The sequence below is a fragment of the Monodelphis domestica genome, chromosome 1, assembly GCF_027887165.1.
Source record: "Monodelphis domestica isolate mMonDom1 chromosome 1, mMonDom1.pri, whole genome shotgun sequence".
In the NCBI taxonomy this organism is placed as follows: domain Eukaryota; kingdom Metazoa; phylum Chordata; class Mammalia; order Didelphimorphia; family Didelphidae; genus Monodelphis; species Monodelphis domestica.
This window is the reverse complement of record NC_077227.1, coordinates 1999595-2022893: the sequence shown is the minus strand read 5'-3', so window position 1 is coordinate 2022893 and position 23299 is coordinate 1999595. Positions and strand designations below refer to the sequence as shown.

The window sequence follows — 23299 nt, the reverse complement described above, 5'->3', positions numbered from 1 at the left end:
CTCTTCTAAAAATTGGCTCACTTTTAGCCTACAAGAAATGCAATGCCTCCCAGACACACCTGATTCCTTTCTCTGCTATTTTGTGGAGTTTATATTGGTCAGAAAATTAACACAATCACAATAGTTCAGAACCCCCACTTGGGAAAATTCCTAATCTTTGGATAGAGGTTTGGCTCTCTTATTTTAATTTAAAATTTGATTATATTCTTGATTGTAAACCTAGTTCCTTTACCTTCCAAAATATCCTATTTCAAGCCTTCTAATCCTTTAATGTAGAAGCTGCTAAGTCCTATGTAATTCTGACTGTTGCTCCATGATATTTCAATTGTTTTTGCCTTGTTACTTGCAGTATTTTTTCCTTGACCTGAGAGCCCTTGAATTTGGCTATATGATTCCTAGAAGTTGTCATTTGAGGATGTGTTTCAGGAGGCGATTGGTGGATTCTTTCCATTTCTATTTTACACTCTTGTTCAAGAATATCAAGGAAATTTTCCTGTATAATTTCTTGTGACATGATATCCAGGTTTTTTTTTTTAATCATGACTTTCAAGTAGTCCAATAATTCTTAGATTGTCTCTCCTGGATCTATTTTCCAGGGCAGTTGTTTTTTCAGTTAAATATTTCATATTTTCTTCTGGTTCTTTTCCATTCTTTTGTTTTTGTCTTATTGGTTTTAGATGTCTCATTAAGTCATTAGATTCTATTTATCCAATTCTAATTTTTAAGAAATTTTCTTCTGTGAGCTTTTGCACCTTCTTCTCCATTTGGCCAATTCTACTTTTCAAGAAACTTTTTTTCTTTGGATTTTGGGGCCTCTTTTCCCATTTGGCCAATTCTGTTTTTTAAGCTATTTTCTTCTTGTGTTATTTTCATTTCTCTTCCCCATTTTTCTTCCGCACCTCTTATTTGATTTTTTAATTCCTTTTTGAGCTCTTCTAGTATCTGAGACTAGTTCCTATTTTTTGAAAAGTTTTATTTGTATTTGATCTCTCTATCTCCTTCTGATCCTGTGCCTTACTTTTCTTTGTCTCCATAATAATTATCCATGGTTAGGTGATTTATTACTTTTTTAAAATCTTTTGCTGTTTGCTCATTTTCCCACCCTTTTAAAAAACTTTTATTTTTATCTTAAAGGAGGACTCTCTTCTTAGGGTGGAGGGGACACTCCCTTAAACTTGTTTTTCCTACTGCCCTCAGCTGTAGTTCTTCAAATTTCAGTTCTTCCCAGGTGGCATGATAGCCTGTGGACTGGGAGATCTCCTGCTGCTGATTCAGTCTCCTATAGTGCCTGCTAATGGCTTTCAGGGCTCAGAGCACTGTGAGCTATCTTGTGCCCCCAGTGGACTTACACAGGCCAGGTAACTGCAGACTGTCGCACCCTGGGTCTTGGGGCCTCACTGAAGTCTTGTACTAGGGCTTGGAACTTTAGGGTCATGGATACTCTGCTGTTGACTTAGACAGGATCTGGAGTCTCAAAGTTGGTTTGGGCCCTTCAGAACCTGGAACAATAGATGTGAGGTGGGAGCTTGTACTTCTTGGTGTGACTGCTGCCATCTGTGCTCCCCCTTCACCCAGTGAAATATTCCTTTCCTGACCACCTTGCAAGTAGTTTTCTGCAGTAGAGTTTCTTCATTGCATCCTCTTGATTCTGTCGCTCCATTATTCATTTTCAAGCATCATTTTAAGGTTGGTTGGAGAGGATTTTCAGAGCAGTTCTAACTCTCCATGTTTCTCCACCATCTTGGCTCTGCCTCTTGCTGCTCACTTGTGTACCTGCTCTTTACATGGTAGAGAGTCTCCCCCATGCTAGATCTGGGGCCTCATCTCACCCTGGTTTCCAGCCTCTCCCATGGTCAGAATGCTCTACTCTGCTTTCCTGGTCAGACTCTCCCTGTCTCAGTTTGGGTCTCTTCCATGGTCCAAGCTGGGAAGGTGACTCATTGCCACTTTTTTCTTGGATTTCTCCACCAGAATTTGGTCTGGTGTGTTTCTGAGATCTGTCTAGAGGAGGGTTGAGGTCTAATCTGGGCAAAGGGCAGCTCCCTAATCCTGTGTCCTTTGTATTCAATTTGATGGTAAGTCACTAACAACTCCCCTGGAGGGGAAATTATTATAATGCAACTTTTTTTCAAATGCAGTTAAAGTGTTTTTCCTTTGAGTCCAGGAAGCCTGAGACATTCTGTAAGCTTCCTTAATGTTCGTGCTGATATAAACAGAGCAGGGGGCATGGAAGGGAACGTGGCAGGAAGACAGTGGCACAGCCAAGTGGAGGCAGAACAGGTCCACACATGGCAAGGTGCAGTGGCTTCAGGCACATTTTTTAAGAAAGCCACAGAGCGATTTTCATAGCGATTTCCCCCCAGGATAAAGTGGCTTTTCTTTAAGAAGAGGCTCTCTTTGGATAGAGGATGGCTGGGGAGTTTGCCTTTCCAAGAAAATTGATGGGAGACGTTCAGACTTTGTTCTGAATCGAATTGAAAATTTCTCAGGCTGTGCATCAGGCAGAGCCATTTTCACCCTCAGAGAGGAGCCAGGTGTTCTGGCCCTGAGCTAACTGGCTGAAGCACCTTCCCTGAATGCTTTCTGTGTATTAACAGTTTTCAAACAATAAAAAGTTTTCATTATACCTCACAGACTTCTTACAGTACAACAGTGAATTAGTGTCACTAGCTGCCACTGTTTTCTTTAGTGGACAGCCCAGTTGTCCCTCCACCCATCTAACCATCCATCCCATGTTTTTCAAGAGCCCTGCAGCCCTGTACCTGGCCAGCACTGCAAAGACTAGAAAGACAAGAAACAATAAGCCCTGCCCTTTTCACCCCCTCCCACCTTGTTGAGAGAAAACAACGCATCACAAGATGTGCCTGAAGTTGTTTCTGGGCTCAGGCAAGGTTTCCTAGAGGCACAAACAGGCCCTCAGACACTGACCAAGTGGCCCTAGGCAAGTCACTTCCCTTCTCTCTGCCTTTCTGCTGCTTTTTCTCTACCCTGCCACTGAGGGCAGACTTTGGGGCTAGGTTGGGGGTGGCTCTGTGTTCCAACAGGCCCCAACCCCAGACCTTCCTCTTCTGTGCCCTTTGATCTTAAGACTGAGCAATGGATGAGTAGCTGCAGCCGGCAGCCCATGGGGAGAGGGCTTAGGAACACTTTCCAGCCCCAGAAAGTAAGCAGAGCACAGGAGATGTGGCCATGAGACCAGCCCACATGATGGTGTGATAGTGTACACCATCATTGTGTGGGAATTTTATTTTTATTTTTTTAGATTTTTGGAAATTTGTATTTAATTAATTTAGAATATTTCCTCCTGGTTACAAGATTCATGTTCTTTCCCTTCCCTCCCCCCAACCTCCTCCCATAGCTGATGCGCAGTTCCTCTGGGTTTTACATGTGTCATTGATCAAGACCTATTTCCATATTATTGACATTTGCACTAGGGTGATCACTTAGAGTCTACATCCCCAATCATATCCCCATCCACCCATGTGATCAAGCAGTTATTTTTCTTCTGCATTTCTGCTCCCCCAGTTCTTCCTCTGGATGTGGATACGTTCTTTCTCATAAGTCCCTCTGGATTGTCCTGGGTGTTGCATTGCTACTAGTAGCAAAGTCAGTTACATTTGATTGTGCTACAATGTATCATCTCTGTGTACAATGTTCTTCTGGTTCTGCTCCTCTCACTCTGCATCAGTTCATGGAGGTCTTTCCAGTCCACATGGAATTCCTCCAGTTCATTATTCTTTTTAGCCCAATAATGTTCCATTACCAACAGGTACCACAATGTGTTCAGCCATTCCCCAATCGAGGGACACCCCCTCATTTTTCAGTTTTTTTGCTACAATAAAGAGCGTAGCTATGAATATTCCTGTACAGGCCTTTTTCCTTATGATCTCTTTGGGATATAAACTCAGCAGTGCTATGGCTGGATCAAAAGGCAGACAGTCTTTTAAAGCCCTCCAGAATGGTTGGGTCAATTCACAACTCCACCAGCAATGTTGCTCCTTGGGACTCCCTGTCTTCTCCCATGCATCCCCTGACATTGATTACTTGACTTAGCAGGTCCACAGAAAATGTCTAGCTGGGCAAGTAGGAGCATGGCGGAGGGAGGAACTTTAGCTTTGTCTGGAGTCTTCCCAGCCATGGGCCCCTGGTCCATCTGGCATCTGCCTCCATCTCTTAAGCAGCTTACAAGGAATCCAGCCTTCCTAGGATCATACAGTGAGGCCTTGAAGTGAGAAATCTTTCTTGGCTGAGCCGAATGCCAGCAGAAAGTCTCCTCCTTCCCTGAATGGCCCACAAGCACTCAGGCCCTCAAAGGCAGCCTCAGGGATGCTGGTGCAACTTCATTCCAGCCAGTGGACACAACACATTGAGGGCAGGCACAGAGCAGGTCAGGGAGCACAGAGAGAGCTCTGAGCTCCAAGGCTGATTCCCCAGGCACTGTGGCACGCAGGAGGCACCGACTTGGTGTATGAGTGCCAGAGATGGGGAAGATGAGGTATTTGGGGCAAGGTTCTATGGCAGTAGCAGGAGCAGGAGTATCTGGAGTATGGACTATATCCCATGTATTGACCATGTCCCAGCCAGAGTCCAGCCCTGGGGCCAGTCCCGGATGTTCTTTCTCTGTGCTTCCTCTAGTGCCGCGAACATCCACATGGAAGAGGGGACCAGAGTGGTCCTTCATTCTGACATTTAGCTTTGCCTCGGACTGCATCCTTTCAAGTGGGATCTCTGAGGTCTACATTCAGTAAGAGCCCTCATTCTGGAGTCACAGGACCTGGGTGTGAGTCCCACCTTTCTGACTCCCTGTCTGTCCTTCTCCAGACTTCATCGCCCTCCTCTGTAGAGTAAGACTAGATGATCTCCAATGTGCCTTCTGCCTCAAGCTCTGAGCCTTTTGGACTGTGCAGGGGAGAGGGAAGGCTGGGACCAGGAATTCTGTTCCTGACTTTTTACCTCCAGGTCATGGGTGTTCTAGGGTGATGGGATCTGGTGACCTTGGGTGAGTCACTTCCTGGAGGTTGTCTTTGGAGTTGTCCTCTATCCCAGGAAAGAGGTGACTTCAGCAGAGCCACAAGGAAGGCTCTTTGCACCTAGAACAAGTGGCATGAAACTCCCTTCTCTTGAGTGGTGATGGGAAAAGAAGGGTCCTAAGATGGCCAAGCAAGGATGCCTCGAGGAGGCTGCTGCAAACAAAACTGACCGATCTCTGCCCCTCCAGGACTGTGAATGCTGTCAGCACCCTCTGAAGTTGGGCCTGGGCAAGCCCTGGGTATCCTCCCACCCCAGTTTGGGCTCCCCTTCAGCTCCAAGGACTGGGACTTCACGTCTAGCTGTAGTCACTGAATGTTATTTGGCCCTTTGTGTAACAGAGTCATGTCCAGTTCCAAGTCTTGGGGCTTCGTCTGCCCAATCTCCCTCCATGGAGTGGCAGGAAGGAGAGAAGGAGCTTGGGCTTGGAAGGGAGCCAGTGGGAGGGGTGCCGAGCAGACCGGGCCACAGTGAGGACTGCCTGTGGGGAGAAAAGGGAGAGAGGAAATGGGAAGGACGAGGAAGCTGGCGAGGACTCTCTCCTACTCCAGAGCCTTCCCTTTGGCCTCTCGGAGGAAACAGGAACGTGTCCTCCTGGCATTTAGGGGCCGCTGCTTGGGTTGGCTCTGACGTACCTTCTTCCCACTGCTTATGATGGGGGCTGCCAGCGGGCAGTGAGGGGCGGCCATGGGCATGGGGCCCTCCAACTCTAAAAGCTGCCATTTGTCACCACTTGGCATTGGTCAAACACCAGCCTCAGCATTAGTCAGGCGTGAACTGCAGATTGGCTTCTGGAGCTGTGACGTTCTGTGCTGGCTCCCAGCTTTGCGCCCTTCTCTTGTGTCCGCGACTCCTCTTGTTCTAGAGTTGCGCAATTGTCTAGAGAGGTCCTCCAGCACCACATCCCCCCCCCCCATTCAGATTCCAGAAGGAAGGCAGCAAAACGTCTCCCCCACTGATGAAGGTGGCCGGTGGGGCAAACATGGGGCCTTCTGCAGCCCCGAAGAATCCCCCAAACCTGCTCCCTGGCACATCCGCCTCAAAGCTCCATGGGCCGCGCCCATTTTCCAGGGTCTTCGGGAGCGGAAGGTTTTTCTGCAATGGGAGACGACAAGTCCCGCCCCTAAGAAACAGGCCAGCCTTGATCCACACCTAGATGGGCTCCTCCATTACCTCCTGGGCTCTTCCATCAGCCCCAAGGCTACCCAGGCTAGCCCTCAAGCTATTCCATCAACATTGGGCTACTCTGCCACCTTAAACCTCTTCTTCAAATAAAATTCTTTTCTTACTTCTGGATTGAACTGAGTTCAAGTTGCCCATTCTGGGGGCAAGACCCTCCCTCAAACTTGGGTGTGTTTCTCCCCCAACACTTGCCTCACACACTCTGCCCTCTTGACTTATTAGCCAGCCTCTTACTTGCTGTTCTCCACCCTCAGCACTCATTTCCCATCTCCATGCCTTTGCCCAGACTGTCCTCTGTGTCTGGAATGCACTTCCCCATACGTCTCCCCAGCAGAAGCACTGATTTCCCTTAAAACTCAGGAACCTCTACCCACGCTGCCCCCCTTGTCAGTGCCCCTCCCTCCTGAATAATCCGGGATTTCCCTGCCGGTAGCCAGGCTGCCTCCATGCCCACGGTAGGCACTTCCTAGATGATTGTAGAATGGAATTGCTTGTGCTGACCGTTTTCAGATAGGGAAGTGCATCTGTGGCTTTGGCTCCCCTCCGGCTGAGCCGTCTTTCCTCGGCGGCACTTCCCAGCCCTCCCTTTCTTACCTGGCCCTTCAGGAGCCTTGACCACCCCCAGGGGCTCTCTCCAAGCTTCGGGGATGGCACTCCAGACTGGTGGAGGCCCAGGGGGTGCCGGGAATCCTTGCCACCCCACGAGGGGACCTGGCAGGACCATCTGGCCTCCCCCTGATCCCTAGCATATCCTGGAGCTGGAGGCCATGCTCTACGACGCGCTGCAGCAGGAAGCGGGGGCCAAGATGGCGGGGATCCTGTCCGAGGATGAACGCGACAAGCTCAAGGTGGCCGTGGAGCAGTGGAAGAGGCAGGTCATGAGCGAGCTGCGCGAGCGGGACGCCCAGATCCTGCGGGAGCGCATGGAGCTGATTCAGCACGCCCAGCAGGTACGCCCAGAAGGGGGCCGGGGAGCCCAAGGGCTCACGGGGCTTCCCTGGTGCTGGCCAGGGTCTGCCTGTGGAGAGAGGACACACCTCGAGGCGAGCCAGGACAACAAAGGTGTCTGCCATTCTGGGCGCCTCCAATTTGCTGCCGGCTCTGGGCGCCTCTGGAGTGGCCCACGGGCTGCGTGCGTCCACATGTGACCGCGTGAGCTTAGCGTGCGCTTCCTCCACGTCCCCACGTCCGCCTTTTCCAGGGGAGCACCGTGGCGCGCCGTCCTCCCTCCTCGTGTGCCTTTCATGGGGTTCTTTCTTGCTTTTCCATTTTGCAGAGGATAAAAGAGCTGGAAGAGAGAATTGAAGCCCAAAAAAGACAAATAAAGGAACTGGAGGAAAAGGTGAGAGAGGCCGAGGCCTCGGAGGGCCTGGCTGGGGACCCTGCCCTGAGGCTGGCTCTCCTCACTGGGCAGCAGCAGCTCAGGGGCAGAGGACTGGCCCGCAACCCTGGCAGAGCAGCCACGGATTTGCCCCGCTGGAGGGAAATTCGAATTGGGAGTCCCCTGGCCTCCCCTCCTGGACCCCTTGGTCTTCCATCCCACAAGGTGGTCAGGCAGGGTAGAGGCCCATTTTTCAGAGAGGAAAGCGGAGGCTCAGAGACGAGATGGGGCAGTTTCCCAGCCTGCCAGGCCCAAAGTTCTAGCAAAGAAGCCTCTCTGGAGGCAGAAAACCTGGCCTCGCCTCACTCAGACCCTTCCTGTGGCTCTCCTTGAGCCCGGACATGCCCAGCCTCGCTGCCTTAGCTCTAACGCAGGAGTTGGGCCAGCCCAAGGGCCCCTCCAAGCCCGGGCCTGCCGGGAAGGGATCTTGTCCCCTTCTTCCAGGCCTTCAGCTTGCTCGCCTGGGAACAAAAGGCTCTCCGGGGGCTCCTCGGAGCCTGGACGATTGCCGGCCGCCCATCGCTCTGCGGCTCTGCGCCTGCCCCGGTCTGCCGGCCACAGTGAGCAGCTCTCCGCGGCAGACGCGCTCTAAACTCTCTTTTCTCTCTCTTTTCTTCCGTCCCCCTTTCTGTTCAGTTTTTATTTTTGTTTCTATTTTTCTCTTTAGCCTTCATCCTCTGGTCATAGCCGGCCGTGGCGCCCAGCACGGAGGGTGAGTACACTCGGGACCCACCTTCGCCAGACCCGCCTGCCCCGCACGGCCGCGGAGCCGATTTCCCGCTTCTCACCTCTGCCTCCCTGTGCCTTCCAGTTCCCCAAAGACACCCGGAGACCCCCTTCTCTTCTCGGGGTGCTCGGCAGCGGCCGCCAAGGCGAGAGCTCCAGGCCTTCCGACTCCAGGCTCCGACCCCGACTCCGGATCTCGTCCCTCGAGGCAGCGGAAGGTTTCTTCTCAGTGACCTCCTCCTGGCCTGGCAGGGAGAGAGAGGGGCGCATCCCGGCTCAGCAGGCCCTCCTCGGGGCCTGTCCCTTGGGTGACTGTCTGTTTTCCACGAGCCAGAAACCCAAAAACGGCCTTCAGCTCTGCCTGGAGGATGGTGTCCTCATCCCAGTCCCAGGAAGAGGCCACCGTTCCCTGCTATGCAGGGAGTTCTCTCCCTCTCTGTCTCTCTCTGTGTCTCTCTCTGCCTCTGTGTGTGTCTCTCTCTCTGTCTCTCTGTTCTCCCTGTGTGTCTCCATCTCTCTCTCTGTCTCTCTCCTCTCTCTCTCTCCCTCCCTCTCTCTTGCTCTCCCTTCCTCTCTCTCTGTCTCTGTCTCTCTCTCTGTCTGTCTCTTTGTCCCTCTCTGTCTCTCTCCCTCCTCTCTCCCTCTCTCTCTATCTGTTTCTCTCTCTCCCCCTCTCTCTCTGTCTTTCTCTTTCCTTCTCTCTCCTCTTTCCCCCTCCCCTCTCTCTCTCTCTCTGTCTCTCTGTCTCTCTCCCTCTCTGTCTCTCTCTCTGTCTCTCTCCCTCCCTCTCTCTCTCTATCTGTCTCTCTGTCTCTCTCTCTCTGTCTCTGTCTGTCTCTCTCTATCTGTCTCTGTCTGTCTCTCTCTCTCTGTCTCTGTCTGTCTCTCTCCTCTCTCTCTCTATTCGTCTCTCTGTCTCTCTCTCTCTGTCTCTGTCTGTCTCTCTCTCTGTCTCTGTCTGTCTCTCTCCTCTCTCTCTCTATCTGTCTCTCTGTCTCTCTCTCTCTCCCTCTCTGTCTCTGTCTCTGTCTCTGTCTCTCTGTCTCTCTCTCTCTCTCTCTCTCTCTCTCTCTCTCTCTCTCTGTCTCTCTCTCTCTCTGTGTCTCTCCCCCTCTCTCTCTGTCTCTGTCTCTCTGCTTCTGTACAGAAGTGCCCGCCTCCCGTGCACCGTGTTGCACCTTTCTGCTTGCTGTTTTGGCCCACCTCCCCAAGGAGGGGTTCCAGGAAGAACTCGGACCCATTGCTGCCAGGAATGGGAAAGGAGAGGACGGTGGCGTCGTGCTGGCCCAAGGAGATGGCCCGCCACCGCCGCCTTGCCCTGGACCTCCGCAGGAGCTGCCGCGGGCCGCTTCCCTTGCTCAGATCAGGAGGAGGCTGGCAGCGCGAGGCCCGGTCACGGCTCGAGCCTCAGATGGTCTCCGACAACAACGGCAGCAGCTTCTCTGGGTCTGTCGAGGCTCCACGAGGTCTGGCTCCGAGCGGGGTCCCCGTGCCCAGGTCCCGGGCTCAGGATCTGGGTCCTGCTAGCTGACTGCCCTGCAGCCCCGAGGAAGACGGGCCCCCAGGAGAGGCCGAGGCTGGCCGGCCGGCCCTGACTGTTGTGACCGAGGGCCAGCGTTCGAGGCCCTACGGTCCTGTCACAGCCCCGGTGGAACACGCAGGCCCAGCCTTCCCCCAGCCTTGCCCAGCCCTCCCGGGACCCCGCGGATTCCTACAAGAGGAGCAGGAGAATCCCCGGGACCTTCCCAGGAATCCAGAAGGAGAACCGCCCGCAGCGCCGAGGAGAGGTAAGGATTTGGGGTGATGGCGAGCGTCCGAGTCTTTGCAGGGCATTCCTCTCCCCGAGCGCCCACATCCGGGGGAGGGATGGCTAATGAGGGCCCCGAGGAGCCTCCCCACCCCCACAGCTTCCTGGAAGCGCCAGCCGCCATCGGAGCCTCGGTCTGCCCGTGCCCTGCAGACACGGCTGCTGCCTGCCCCGCTGTCTGCTCAGGCTTCCCACAAGGCTCTCCAGCCCACACGAGGCCGCCGCGGTCCTCCGCCGCTGGCACTCAGCTTGTCCGAAGGCCAGGGATGGGGAGGAAGCCTGGACAGGCCTGCGGCCTCTGTTGGATGGGAAATAGGAAGCGGCTCCCCCACCCTGCGAAGCTCAGCTCGAGGGGAGCCCCCCGATCTTTCCCCTCTGAATCCTGCGTGTGAGTGTGTGAGCACCAGCGGGCGTCTCCATGTGTGAGTGAGTGTGTGTGCCGGGGGTGAGTGCGTGTGAGCATAAGTGGGTCTGTCTGTCCCTCTGTCTGTCTCTCATTCTTTTCCCCACGTCTTCTCCTTCAGTCAAGGCGAGGCCTTTTCATCCAGAGCCGAGCCTGAGTTCGAGGCCAGCCTGTGGCTCCCCCCTGCCCAGAGCCTCCGCTTGCTGGGCCTGGGAGGTCACTCCAGCCATGGGGCCAGTTCCGGCCCCTGCTTTCCAGCCCCCTCTTGGGTAGTTCTTGAAGAAAGTCGCTTGCCGGGCCGTGGGGTGCCCAGTGAGCTGGTGGGGCGCCCTAGGCTGACTGGGCTTGTCCCAGGAAAGCGTGTCCCGGAGCCCGGCTTCCCCTCCGGCTCTCTCTGGTCCTCAGTCTTTGGGCAGCGCGTGCATGGGTGGCTGTGGATGGTCCAGGCTGCCCATGTGCAGGCTCCGTGGCCCCAGGGGGACACGAAGGGAGGGCGGCGCACAGAATGGGGCCCCGGACCCCCTGGCCTCGGGCTGGGGGCCTGCAGGGAGGCCTGGCCTCCTGCTCCAGCCTCTTCAGAGGAGTCTGGCCGGAGAGAGCTGCAGGCCAGCGAGGCGTCGGGGAAGGAGCTGACCACGGCCCGTGGTTGCCGAGGCTGGCTCTGGGGCGCCACTGAGGAAGGGGCGGTGGGCACGGAGAGGATTCTGCACCGAGGCAAAGCAGCCCCCCGCCGCCCCTTCCTCCCTGAGGCTGGGCTCAGCTGGCCCTCCTGGGCACAAGAGAGCCAGCAGGAAGCTGCTGCCCCCATGGGGCCCCCAGAAGCTCCCCGGGAGGAGGTCAAGAAGGGTGAGAGCCAGGCCCGGGTGTCCCTCCACCCCCCCAGCAGAGGGCCAAGGAAGATGGCGGCCAGAGGGCGGGGGGGGGGCTCCTCGGGGCTGGCACACGCCACTGCCAGCAAAGGATGCTGATGGGGTGAACCTGAAGGACAAGAGGAGAGAAGGCAGGCATCATCTTGGGTTCCTCGCCTTAGAATTGGCTCTGGAACTGCAGCATAGGCCAGGAGGCTGGGGAGAGCTGAGGAGAGCAGCCCATGTGGCCTGGAGATGGACACTAAAGGGAATGCTGGACCTCTGCTGAGAAGGAAGCCCCCACTGCTGTCCTTCCCACGTCTCACCGTGGAGGCCACCTTGCACACAATCCCAGGGTCATAGCGGCAGAGCTCCATGGGTGCTTAGAAGCCACTAAGTCCAACCCCTCCTCTTTTTTAGGAAACTGAGGCACAGAGAGGTTAATTGACCTGCCCAGAGTCAACCAGCCACTAAGTGAATAAGATTGGACTTGAACTCAGGTTCTTGCTGAGTCTTAAGTCCAGTATCTCATTCATCTACCATGTTTCCTTCCTTCCTTCCTTCCTTCCTTCCTTCCTTCCTTCCTTCCTTCCTCCTTCCCCCTTCCTTCCTTCCTCCTTCCCCCTTCCTTCCTTCCTTCCTTCCTTCCTTCCTTCCTTCCTTCCTTCCTCCCTTCCTCCCTTCCTCCTTCCCCCTTCCTTCCTTCCTTCCTCCCTTCCTTCCTTCCTTCCTCCCTCCCTTCCTTCCTTCCTTCCTTCCTTCCTTCCTTCCTTCCTTCCTTCCTTCCTTCCTTCCTCCCTTCCTCCCTTCCTTCCTTCCTTCCTTCCTTCCTTCCTTCCTTCCTTCCTTCCTTCCTTCCTTCCTTCCTTCCTTCCTTCCTTCCTTCCTCCCTTCCTTCCTTCCCTCCTCCCTTCCTCCCTTCCCTCCTTCCTTCCTGTTTAGATGTGTAAAATACGATACACAAGATGAAACAGGAAGCCAACTGTATTGAAATCGTTTTATAGATCATGTAAAGCTACCCAATGCCAATACGGCATAGTGTACCCGACTAGAGCACGAGAGAGCAAGCTCAATAGAACCCAGCTTGCTGTACCATGGACGCACGTGAACTCCCTCGGGGCAGGCGCTGTCTTCCTTTTTGGAAGTGTAGCCCCGGCCCAAGTGTACAGAGTGTGGCGCTCTCGTGTAATAGAATACGAGGAATTGAATGTGGTATGATGTCAGGTGCCCCAATCCATCCAGCATCGACGTGTTACAGCATCATACGCACCCGATGCGTTATCTGAGAGATCCTATGTGCCTATCTGAGAAAGCGGCCCCCAGGCCACCGTCCAGGCTAAGGAGGTGGCTGCAATGGCAGTCCCCACAGCTTGGTCTCTTTCTGGGCAGAACCCACTTCTCTGTGGTTGGCTCACTACCATTCATTTGGTTTTCCTTTTCTGCCCTCTTGAGTGTCAGTGGTGTATGGGGGCAAGGGCTTGACTAGCACCTCAAAGCCACCTTTGGTCTGTGACTGGCCTCCCTGCTGGGCCCTTCCAGGGTGCTTGGTAAAGAATTGATGGGCTCCATCTGACCAAACCTGTTGGCCTCCCATTTCTGTGTCATCCCGTCTCCCCTCCTAGCAGGCTGACCTGGCCTTAACAAGAGAGAAAGCTTCACGTTCAATGGAGGTGGGTGGGCAATCCTTGTGTTCCAGGGCCCATTGCTAACCCCTTCCCTGCAGACTCAGGTTCCTGAGGTGATTGGTTGTTTGGAGAGGATCCTTCGGTGACTGTCAGACTTGGGGTCACCATATCAAGGGGCTCTGATGCTGCTCCTCTTGTGATGAAGAACCATCAGTAGTTCCCACCTGTGTCTAGAAGCAAAGGTAGACTTCTCCCATCAGCCTCCAGAGCCCTTCACCATTTGATTCTTCTCTACCTTATTTCCCATGGCTCCCATGGTGCTCTTTATGTCTGAGCCAAAGGGGCTAGACCATACCTTTCCATCTGCTGCCTTTGTGGTTCCTGCCCCCTCCTCCAGCCTCATGTCCCCTCAGACCATATCCTTCATTCCCTCCCACTAGTTGCACTTCAGACACCTTGTGTGGATAGGCACAGTGGCCCACGCACCTTACACTAGGGGAGCGAGGTTGAAGAGCAGACCCTTTACTTCCAGGCTCGCCATCAAAGCTCAGATACCAGGTCTGTGAAAGGAAAGACAGGTACCAGAGGTGTCTGTGAAGACGAGACATTCTCCTGAAACAGTGTCCTCTGCCCTGAGGATTGTAGGAATTAAATTTTAATGGTTTGACTAAAATATATGAAAATTATAAATAATCTGGTAGTCAGCAATTCAGAGTATTATTGCTCAAAGTCAAAATGACTTTAATAGTTTTTATTTTTATTTACAGAAGAGGTGGAAAGAGTAAAAGCAGAGAAATACAAAAGAGTAGAGAAGACATGAGCCTATCAAACTAAATATTGCTCTGGTGCTCAACTCAGCCAGGATTTATTGACCTTCAGCTGGAATTAAAACCTCTCCAGAAGACAGGAAGGGAAAGCCAACTATCCACTCACCCAAGCTCCTCCAAGAGGCAGGTCAAGACGACAGCTTGAGCTGAAGGTGACTCCTAAGGCCGCTGTCTTCCTTGAGCCAACCTTCTTCTTGAAGCGGACTTCCTTGTCGAAGTGGATTTCCCCTCACCCCAGAAATTCAGGGCCTTTTATATTGGCTCTTGTCCCTTCCCTTCTTCACAAGGGCCAATCACACCTTCCAAATTGCCCAGCACTGCCCCAGGGGAGGGGGGCAGTGCCTGTGTCTCACCTTCTGGAGAGGTGAATACTCATCAAAAGGGTTCACAGATTCCTGGCTGATTGAGGTGTGAATTCTCCTTTCCTGGCTGATTGAGTTGAAAGGGTAGAGAGCTCCTCCACCTAGTGCTAAGTAGGGTGTTCAAGCTTTTGTTGATTCAAATCAAAAGTAGACAAAGGAGAGTTCATCCTGTCTTCACAGTCTGGTGAGGTACTATGTAGGGGTCCTTAAGTTATTGTTAACCAAAGTGCTAACTCAAAATAGACAAAGGGAATAAAGGATTCCCTTTCACAAGAGTACAAAGAATTCCCTTCTACAGGATGTGGTCAAAGTACAGGGGCAATAGCCCTGTTTGAAGCCAGGGAGCTTGAGTTCCAGTCCCACTTCTGGTACTTACTCTTTTGGTTGTCTTGGGCAAATCCTGGAGCTTCTGTTTCTTCCCTTCTAAAATGAGGTAGTCAGATTCCTTGGCATCTGAGAGTCCTTCCAGCTCTGGATCTAGGACACCAGGGCAGGCATATGCCCACACTGGGCTGGCTCCTGCTCAGTTTTCTGAGAAGTTAATAGGATTCCAACAGTGGGATGACACCAGGATTGATTTGCTAGCAGCAGTGCCCATGCATGAGTCCCCCTGAACTGAGGAGCACTGCCTGGCTTCTGATCATGACCAGGAATTTAGTGACCAAGAGAGGGGCTTCTGTTTTTAACCCTTGCCCCACAAGAGGGAATTTCCATTGGAGCAAGCGTGACCCTTCTTCTATAAAATCTTCTGTCCATAAAATCAGTGCCCTCCTCTGGACAATGAAGGAGTAGAAGGAGGTGCTTTTTAATGAACCTTCCACTAGAACCCCCATGATCTTGGCACCTCTCCTCAGGAGAGAGAGCAGCACGAGTGGCTTCATTGGGCCAAGGTCTTATGGAGGAAGGTGGTGGAGTGAAAAAGGTGCAGCTCCATGTCAGAATACACATCAAATGCACCTAGACGCTAACTAGCCCTAGGACCCTGGTCACTTGACCTTTGAGCCTCAGTTTCCACATTTGTAAAATGAGGAGAATAATGCTTGTGCTGTTCACCTAGCAGGCCAGAAGGAAGATTAAGTGAGACCACAGATAAAAGAAACATTGGTGAGGGCCTTGATGCTAACTGAAATGGAGGTGCCCCCTGAGCCCCCACAAACCCTTTCCTGAAAACATCTCTGTTGTCCAAGCAAAAATCTGGCTGTAGTAGGCCTGGTCTGAATCACTGGAGCATCTCGGTTAGCATTTGTGTGCGCCTCCCACTGTCCCTCCCAGCCAGCAATGATGGCCATCAGGGTCCCTCCTGAAAGGCTTTGTTTCCAGCCTCTTGACTCCCTGGCTTGTCTGGCCCTTCCCCAGAAGGAAGGCTCACGGGCCAGGTCAGAAATGAAAAATGAAGGCTCGAGCCCCGTCCACAGTTTGTAGGAGGAGCGTGGCAGGGACACTCGCATTCCAGTCTCAGAGACACAGAGAGGGCGGGAGCCCAGGCAGACATTTCGGTCTGCCACGAGACCCAGCACAGATGAGACGTGCCCCTTGCTGGGAAAGGCGGGGGAGATGGGCAAGCTCCATCAGAAAAGGCTGATGGCCTTAAACGGTGGTCCAAAATGAAACCAAACTCCTTTTACCTGAAGGAACTTAGTCAGGGCTTTGGTGTTTCCTCATCCTCTCTGGCTCTGCTATAAGGGCACCAGGGCTAGGAAAGCCCTTGGGCCAGCCCTGGGAAGGCTGCAGCTACAAAAGGCCCTTCTGGGGGGCTGCAACTTCACTCCTTCCAAGCCACAGGTCAGAGGCCCTATTGCTAGCTATTATTCCTTTGGACTCTGTATGTCTCCTCTCCCTCTCTCTCCCCCTCCCTCTCTCCTTCCCCCTCTCATTTGTCTGTCTCTCCCTCCCTCTCTCTCTCCCCTTTCTCACTCCTCTCTGCCCTTCATTCTCTCCTCTCTCTGTCTCTGCATCTGTTTTTTGTCTTCATCTCTCTTCCTATCTACCCTCCCTCTCTCTCTGTCTCTGTGTGTGTGTCTCTCCTATCTGTTTCTCTCTCTTTCTTCCTCCTTCCCTCTCTCATTTGTCTGTCTTTCCCTCTTTCTGTCTCTCTCCTCACTCCTCGCTGTCCTCTCCTCTCTCTCTGTCTCTGTGTGTGTGTCTCTCCTATCTGTTTCTCTCTCTTTCTTCCTCCTTCCCTCTCTCATTTGTCTGTCTTTCCCTCTTTCTGTCTCTCTCCTCACTCCTCGCTGTCCTCTCCTCTCTCTCTCTCTCCATCTGTTTTTTGTCTTCATCTGTCTCTTCCTGTCCTCCCTCTCTCTCTGTCTCTGTCTCTCTCTGTGTGTCTCTCTCCTGCCTGTTTCTATCTCTCATTCTCTCCCTCCCTCCCTTCTCCCCTACAGGCAGTATCTGACCTCCCCCACTGCCTTTGTCAAGCCCTGCCAAGCCCTTCTCTGGGCTGCTTCTCTTCCTCTGATGCCTCCCCAGTTCCTCCACCAGGTCACGGTATCTCTTTTTCTCTCCAACCCTGCTGAGCTCTGCTCCTCGCTGCCCTTCCCCCTACACTACTGGACCAGCTCTTGGGGTGCCCGAGGGAGGCTCTTCCCTTCTTGGGTCTCCCTTGTGTGAGCTGACGCTTTGGGGCTAGGTGACAGCTACAGTTCCCTCACTCTCCTGCAGAAGCAGCGCTTCTCCCTTCTGGCCTTGAGGATCCCCTTAAAGGCCCCGCCCTGGGGACCCGGAATTTACTGCCTTTGTTCAGCTGGAACCTGGGCAGGAGGGTGGAGCACTGGGGAACGGGCTGGACAGCTCCTCGGGCTCTCTGGCTTGTTCCTTTTGTCCACTGATCCTCCCCCCCACCCCCAGCAGCTTCCCCCTCCTTTTCCAGGTCCCTGGAAACTGAGCGGGGAGGAATCGGTCCAGGTCCGCTGCCCTCCTCCACCGAGCCCTGAGCCTCCCCACTGAGCCGCTGGGCAGCTGTCCAATCCCAGGCCAGAGTGGGACCCTCCCATGGTGGGGGGCAGCATCATGTCCTTGGGGCCCAGAGCCGAGCCTGACTGCCGCTGTGGTAGGAGCCTGGAACAGGCAATCTGGTGTTCTAGAAAGAACGGGAAATCTATGCCCAAGACCCAAATGGGGCTCCAGCGGTGATTGCGAGGAGCTCGGACTCGGGGTTCAGGAGGGAGCTCGAGGGAGGAGGCGGGGCCCCAAGGACACTGTGAGCCCCCTCTTCCCCCCTGCAGAGACGAGGCCACAGCCTCTGGATGTGGGGGCCGGGGAGCTGGGCGTTGGCGAATTTAGCCAGTTGTGGAAGAGTTCAGTGTCTTTTACCTGGACAAGGAGTAGAAGTCCTGGTTGGCTGCCCTCCTGGCTCACTTCCCTCCCACACAGCTCAAGTCCTGTCCCCAGGCTTCCCCCTCCTTGACCGGTCCAAGTTTTTGTGACGCTGCTCCCCTCCTCCTCCTTAGGCGCCTGCCCCTTCTCTGCCTCCTTGGTGGAATCTCCCTTCCCTCCCGTCTTGGCCACTAGGCACTGGGGTCCCCCAGGCTCTGTTCTGGGCCCTCCTCCCTCTTTCATTGATAAACAAGGACCCTGAGGCTGAAGAGGGGAAGTGGGTGTCCACAGTCAGACAGGCGCAGAACATGTGGTGTCTGTGGTTGGAACCCCAAACCTCAGCATGGGGCCCCTTCCCGAGCCCACACTCAGTAGACATTTGTGGAACTGAGTGGAAGCCCTTCACTTGGCCTTTCTGGGCTCTGCTCTTGGCTTGCCTTTTCATGCCGCTTCCAGTTGTCAGCTGACAGGGTGGGTGGAGGGGAGCCACTGGGAAGCCTGAGGAAGGCTGAAAAGTCTGGCATTGCAGGTGGAGAGTGGGATGGGGCATCGATAAGGGAAGTATAGCGGAATTGCTTTGTGGAGGACCTGATCAGAATGGTTGCATGATTTTCTCCACCTTCCCTCAGACGGACATGTAGGAGCAGAGATGGCATATGGTGGGAGCGATCCAAGGCTGAGGCTTGGTAGGATGCAGTCAGCAATTTGATGGGTGGTCCGGGATTCAAGCAACCAGTGTAGACTGAATTAGTTTACCAGAGATTTAAGACAGGGAAAAGAGGAGAGAATGGCTAGTGCTGGAGTGAGAACTGAAGGTCAGTGCTTTGAGGTCTCCCTCCATGCAGCTGAAGAGTAGGGTTTATAGAATAAGCAAAGGCAGAGTGAGACATGGAAAGCCAATAGAATGTGATGAGAAGAACATGGAGGTGAGTCACTGGCTGTTAGGGTAAGATCAAAGCTCTCACCATGTTGGCATGTGGGTGAGGAGTATGGAAGTCCTTAATATGAGGACAGAAAGATTGTGAGCCGCAGACCAAATGTATTGAGGAAAGGTGGGGAATGTCCCAGAGGCTTGTAGACAACAACTACCAGGATTTCGATTGGATGGAAGAGGTACTCCGAGAAACAAGCAGACATCTGAAAGCCAGAGAGGCACGTTGTGGTTGAGACGGGGTTCTGCAGGGACAGTGGGCTGGTAGCTTTCAAACAGAGGCTAGAAGTCATGCCCAGCCAGGTGGCCCTCCAACTCCTGCTCAGGGAAGCGGCAACACTTGCATTTCAATCATCTTTTAGAAGCTTTGTCCTGCTTTGTCAGGGTGCTGGTAATCCAATTGGATTGGAATCCACAGTGACAACAATGATGGCATTGGCTAGATTTTGTCTTACTTCCATTGATATTTTATGGGGACACACAGCCAATTCTTCCAATGGAAATGAGCGGGGGGAGCAGTGGGCTTTTCATTACCCTGGAGATACCTCCATTCCCCCTAATTAGCCCCTTTTGCCTGCTGGGGAAAGAGGACGAGCTGTGAAATAGTTTCTGCATTATAAGGACTAAGTTAGTAGAAGGAGAAAGTGGAAGCTGAACACGGCCTTTGAAGGCACCGGATTGGCCATTGACACATGATTTGTCAGCTTAAGTGTCTTCAAGCTTTGGAAATGGTCACCGTCCTTGTACTTGCTGAGCCATCCGCATTCGGTCTCTGTTTGAGAGATGAGCACTTCAGGAGGGCAATTGCTGTAAAACCTTTTTGAGGAGCTTCCTTGTCTCCAGCGCCTTTGACACACTCTCTTTTCCTGCTTAGCTCTTTGAATTGGGGTCCTTTTTGCTTCTGCTTTGTCTGGGGTCCTCTCACCCCCCCATCTCTGTTCTGGGGAGCTTTTGCTATGTCAAAGGTCTCTCAGAAGCAGCATAGTCTGGGCTTCTCTTTTCTCAGCCATTCTGCTGTCTGCCTCTGTTTGACAGACGAGCTCATCCCATTTGCACTCAAATGTGGTGATGACAAACTCGGTATGTCTCTCTCTGTGTCTCTCTCTCTTCTCTGTCTCTCTCTGTCTCTCTGCCTCTTCTCTGTCTCTGTCTCTCTCTGTCTCTCTCTGTCTCTCTCCCTCCCCCCCCCCCCTCTCTCTCCTTTATCCTGGCCTTGGCCTTCCTCAAAGCCTCTCTGGCTTCTAACCACTCCCATGTCAAAACATCACCTGGGAGAAGTCTCCCAAAGGCCCTGAAGCACTCATGCACTCCTAACAGCTGCTTGCTGGGGAAGCCCCCATACACAGCCTGATGGCGCTTCTCTCAGTGCCCCAAAAGGAACTCCAGAATTTCCTCCAGATTTCTGTGAAATCGTGGGCCAGTGAGGACCTTTGGGAGACCATTTTTGTCCACTGACCTTTGGAAATGGGTGAAAGGATGACGGGGTTGCCAGGATGGCTGTTGTACTGTGGCACCCCTTACCGGAGTGCCTCCACCTTATGCCTCTCTTTCCCCACACTTTCTTCCAGTGTTTGCCCATGTTTCTGAAGAGGGGCTTTCCAGAGAAAAGCTACATGTTGCCATCGGGGCAGGGCCACGTGCCTTGGAGTCCTGGAACTTTAGAGTTGGACCCCCTCACCTGAGCCCCTTATCTTGCCACAGAGGAAACTGAGGCTCAGAGAGGTTACTGTGATTCAGCCACGATCCCATGGATGTGTTTAGAAGGACTGGAACTTGAACCCGGGGCCTCAGGGCTCTTTCTACTCCTTGCCCCTCGCCATCTCTCTTGGCTTGTTCTCCAACTTCCTCTCAACAGGTAGTGATGGAGCTGGCAGAAGAGAGGCCAGAGTGAGGGAGGAGGAACAGGGTCTGCTGTTTGGCCAGGCCAAAGTCCATCAGAGAGTCACTGGCCAGAACGGCGTGGAAGCCGCAGCTCGAGAGCAGATGGTCCTGGAGCTCCGTCCAACGCAGGAGTCACTGCGAGCAGGCTGAGGTTCCGGGACCTCCTGGCCAGGGAGAGCGTCCGGGCTCCTGGGGGCAACCAGGGCACCCTTTCCCCCATGCACAGCGGCCTTCCCAGACCGAGCACAGGAAGGGCTTCGCCCCTTTGCCAGGGACACAGAGTGGGTGGCTCGGCTCACCTGCCCTCATGCTGCCAACACCGATGCAGCAGCGCGTCGGGCACAATTCGGAATGTTGTTTTGCTCAGAATTCCGGCTCTCCACCGAGGAGACAGCGTGGAAGGCAACTGGCCTCAGTGGTGTGGGCCAAGCGCGCCTTGGACAAGATCGGTACAGGCTGCAGGGCCAGGACGCTCAGGTTCGGGCCCTTCGCCGCCCTGTGGCCGTGTGACCCTGGGCCAGTCCCTTCCACCCATCCTTGCAGACACTCCCTAGTAAGAGCAGCCAGCTCTGCCCTGCCTTGGAGGGTGGAGTTTCCTCTGCAGGCTTCCGCAGACTAACGCAATCTAGACCCATTCCAGTAAATGTTCCAGGCTCCCAGGACTACCCTGGCCTTCAAGGAGCTCCCTTTGGGTCTTGCAGTCCTCCCAGAGCGGGCTGGCAAACTGCATTTAAGAAGGCCCGCCTGGGGCAGAGCTCTGGAGGGGGCACCAAGAGCTCTTCCTGCCTTGGCTCTTCTCCCTCTCTGCCTGGATCTCGCTTATCTGGGCCTGGCGGGTCCCTCTCTGTAGAATGGCCACAGTTGGGGGAGGGGGGGGGGAAGACTGGCTCCCTCTTAGCCCACGGTCCAGTCAGCCGGCCCTCCGGACGTTCTTGTTGACTGACTCACTGATGGTCCCGAAAGTGGGACTTGGACAAGGCAGATGAGCCTGGAGATGCAGAGACTGGCCAGCTCCCCTCCAGACCTCCCTAGCGAATATTACTGCAGACAAGGGCCCCGAGCGAGGCTCCCTGGGGAGATCTAGAAATGGGTGTGAGGCAGAAGCTGGGGGGGGGGGGGGTGCACAGCCTCCTCCCGCCCCCACCTGCCACCGCGTGGCACTGAACACGATCCCTTTTGTTTACTCTTTTTCAGAGCCAAACCTCGTCCTCTGCATTCCCGCCAGTCTCCCGGGGATTTCTGCCGCTCTGCCAGGATCCTGGCCACGCTCGTGGCGGCCCCCGTGGTGTCCGGGGCTCTCCTTGGACGAAGCCAGAAGGCAGTCGGGGATGCTGAGCTTTGCAAAGGCCCGGGGCGGGGGCCAAGCTCCTTAGCAGCGGCGGGGGCGGGGTGATGGGCGTGGGCTCCATGTGACGTGGACCCGGCAGAGACCGTTTCCACTCGCGGGCCGAAGTCCACGCGGCGTGGAGAGGATCGGCATCGTGCGGGGGCGGGGGCCGAGGGAAGCTCATTGGCCCTGCGCTGGACGGCGGGTGTCTTCTCTGGGGCACGCGGGCCAGAGGGGCGGGGCCTCTCTGGGCGTTACCCCGGCCGTGGGGGCCTGCGGAAGTGGTCTCCGCCCAGCGTCCTGCTCCGGGCCCGGAGCTCGCCGAGCCTTTGCCGTCCCGCCTCTCGCACCTGTTTTTCACGGCCGACAGCGAAGGCCACTTAGTCCCCTTGAAGCTGCGCGGCTGCTCCGGACTTCTGGGACTGCCCTTCAGTGGAATGTACTCTGCAGGCCTTGAATGCAGAGCCCGCCAGAGTGTCCTCCCCCCGCAGCGTCACGGTCCCAACGAGCCGGAATCCATTTCCTGGTCCTTTCCGGACCATCCGCGATTCTGCGTGTTGTAGATAGGCTCCGGCGGGGCCCGCAGCCGAGAGGAAAGAGTAGCCTGAAAATGGCCCATCCGGCCCCAGATGCCCTCTTTATGTGGAGAGAAGCAGCCGAAGGCCGCCGGAGGGGCTTGCACAGAGCACGGCCCCACCGAGGGGGCTCACCGGCCCAGGACCTCTCGGGCAGGCAGGGTGGGGCCTCCTGGCTCGGCACCTCCTTTTGTTCGGTTCAGGCCAAATGCAGGGTCTTGATGGCCCCGCCATGAGGCCGGGCGGGGCTCCAGGAGCAGCTCGGAACTCTCTCCCGTTCCCAGTTCTTCCCCTTTATTCGGACGTTCTGTCCCTTCCCCCCACTACACACTCACCCCATGGGCTTCTAATACACTAGAGCTTCCTTTGGGCACTCCAGGAGGCCGTGCCAAGCCTTCCTCCCGAAGGGAGCTCCCTTTAGAGCTGCTCGAGTCACCAGAAAGGGAGCGTTAAGGCACGGGAACCGTGGCACCCCCCACAGACAGACAGACTGGCAGACAGACAGATTGGCAGACAAAGACAGATAGATGAACAGACACACACACACAGACATATGGACAGACAGACAGACGAGACAGACAACACGCTTTCCTGAACTTGTCTAAAGACCCTCCAGCTGCCTGTGCTCCCTCAGAGGCTGGGCTGAAAGGCCCCACTCCAGTCACGTCTCCTTCATGCAGCACGAGGCAGGGATCCTGGGGGTCTGGAGCCTGCCCGGGGCTGGGAAGTAGGCTAAAAGGCAAACCTGGAGAACTGGAGAGCTTCCAGCCCACGTGGAGGGGCTTTAGTGAACCTCAGGACATCCACGTGTGAGCGTGCCACGTGTGGCTTCAGGTATTGCTTCCTCCCTCGAGTAATGCTATCTTAATAAGCCCACTGAGCAGCCACGAGGCTCTGGCGGTCATTGGCAGGGCCAGGGGAGGGCTGGATGGTGACCAACTCCCCAAATTTTACACCTATTTTTGTACTGTATTCATATGCTACATCTGAGATTTCTATTCATTTGTAAAATAATCAATTATGGCAAACTTTGTAATAAAACCCTTTGACGCCTCTCCCTGGGAGGAAAGACCTTGGAGCG

The 23299-nt window shown here is 54.4% G+C and overlaps 1 protein-coding gene and 1 long non-coding RNA gene across 6 annotated transcripts in view; both read left to right on the top strand.

Annotated features, from left to right (window-relative positions):
* JAKMIP3 (Janus kinase and microtubule interacting protein 3) overlaps nucleotides 1–8526 on the top strand; it is an 85998-nt gene extending 77472 nt beyond the window's left edge. For all 5 annotated transcript variants that reach the window (XM_056794889.1, XM_056794887.1, XM_056794884.1 and 2 more), the window contains 4 exons: nucleotides 6957–7160; nucleotides 7487–7552; nucleotides 8228–8303; nucleotides 8403–8526. In XM_056794889.1, coding sequence (XP_056650867.1) covers nucleotides 6957–7160; nucleotides 7487–7552; nucleotides 8228–8278 — 321 coding nt within the window. In that variant the 3' untranslated portion in view covers nucleotides 8279–8303; nucleotides 8403–8526. The remainder of the gene's footprint in view (nucleotides 1–6956; nucleotides 7161–7486; nucleotides 7553–8227; nucleotides 8304–8402) is intronic.
* An 802-nt stretch (nucleotides 8527–9328) lies between these two features.
* Nucleotides 9329–23294, top strand: LOC103100656 (uncharacterized). The gene is made up of 3 exons (XR_008911417.1): nucleotides 9329–10104; nucleotides 20004–20793; nucleotides 21511–23294. It is a non-coding gene; the product is annotated as an uncharacterized LOC103100656 (long non-coding RNA).
* Nucleotides 23295–23299: the final 5 nt, after the last annotated feature.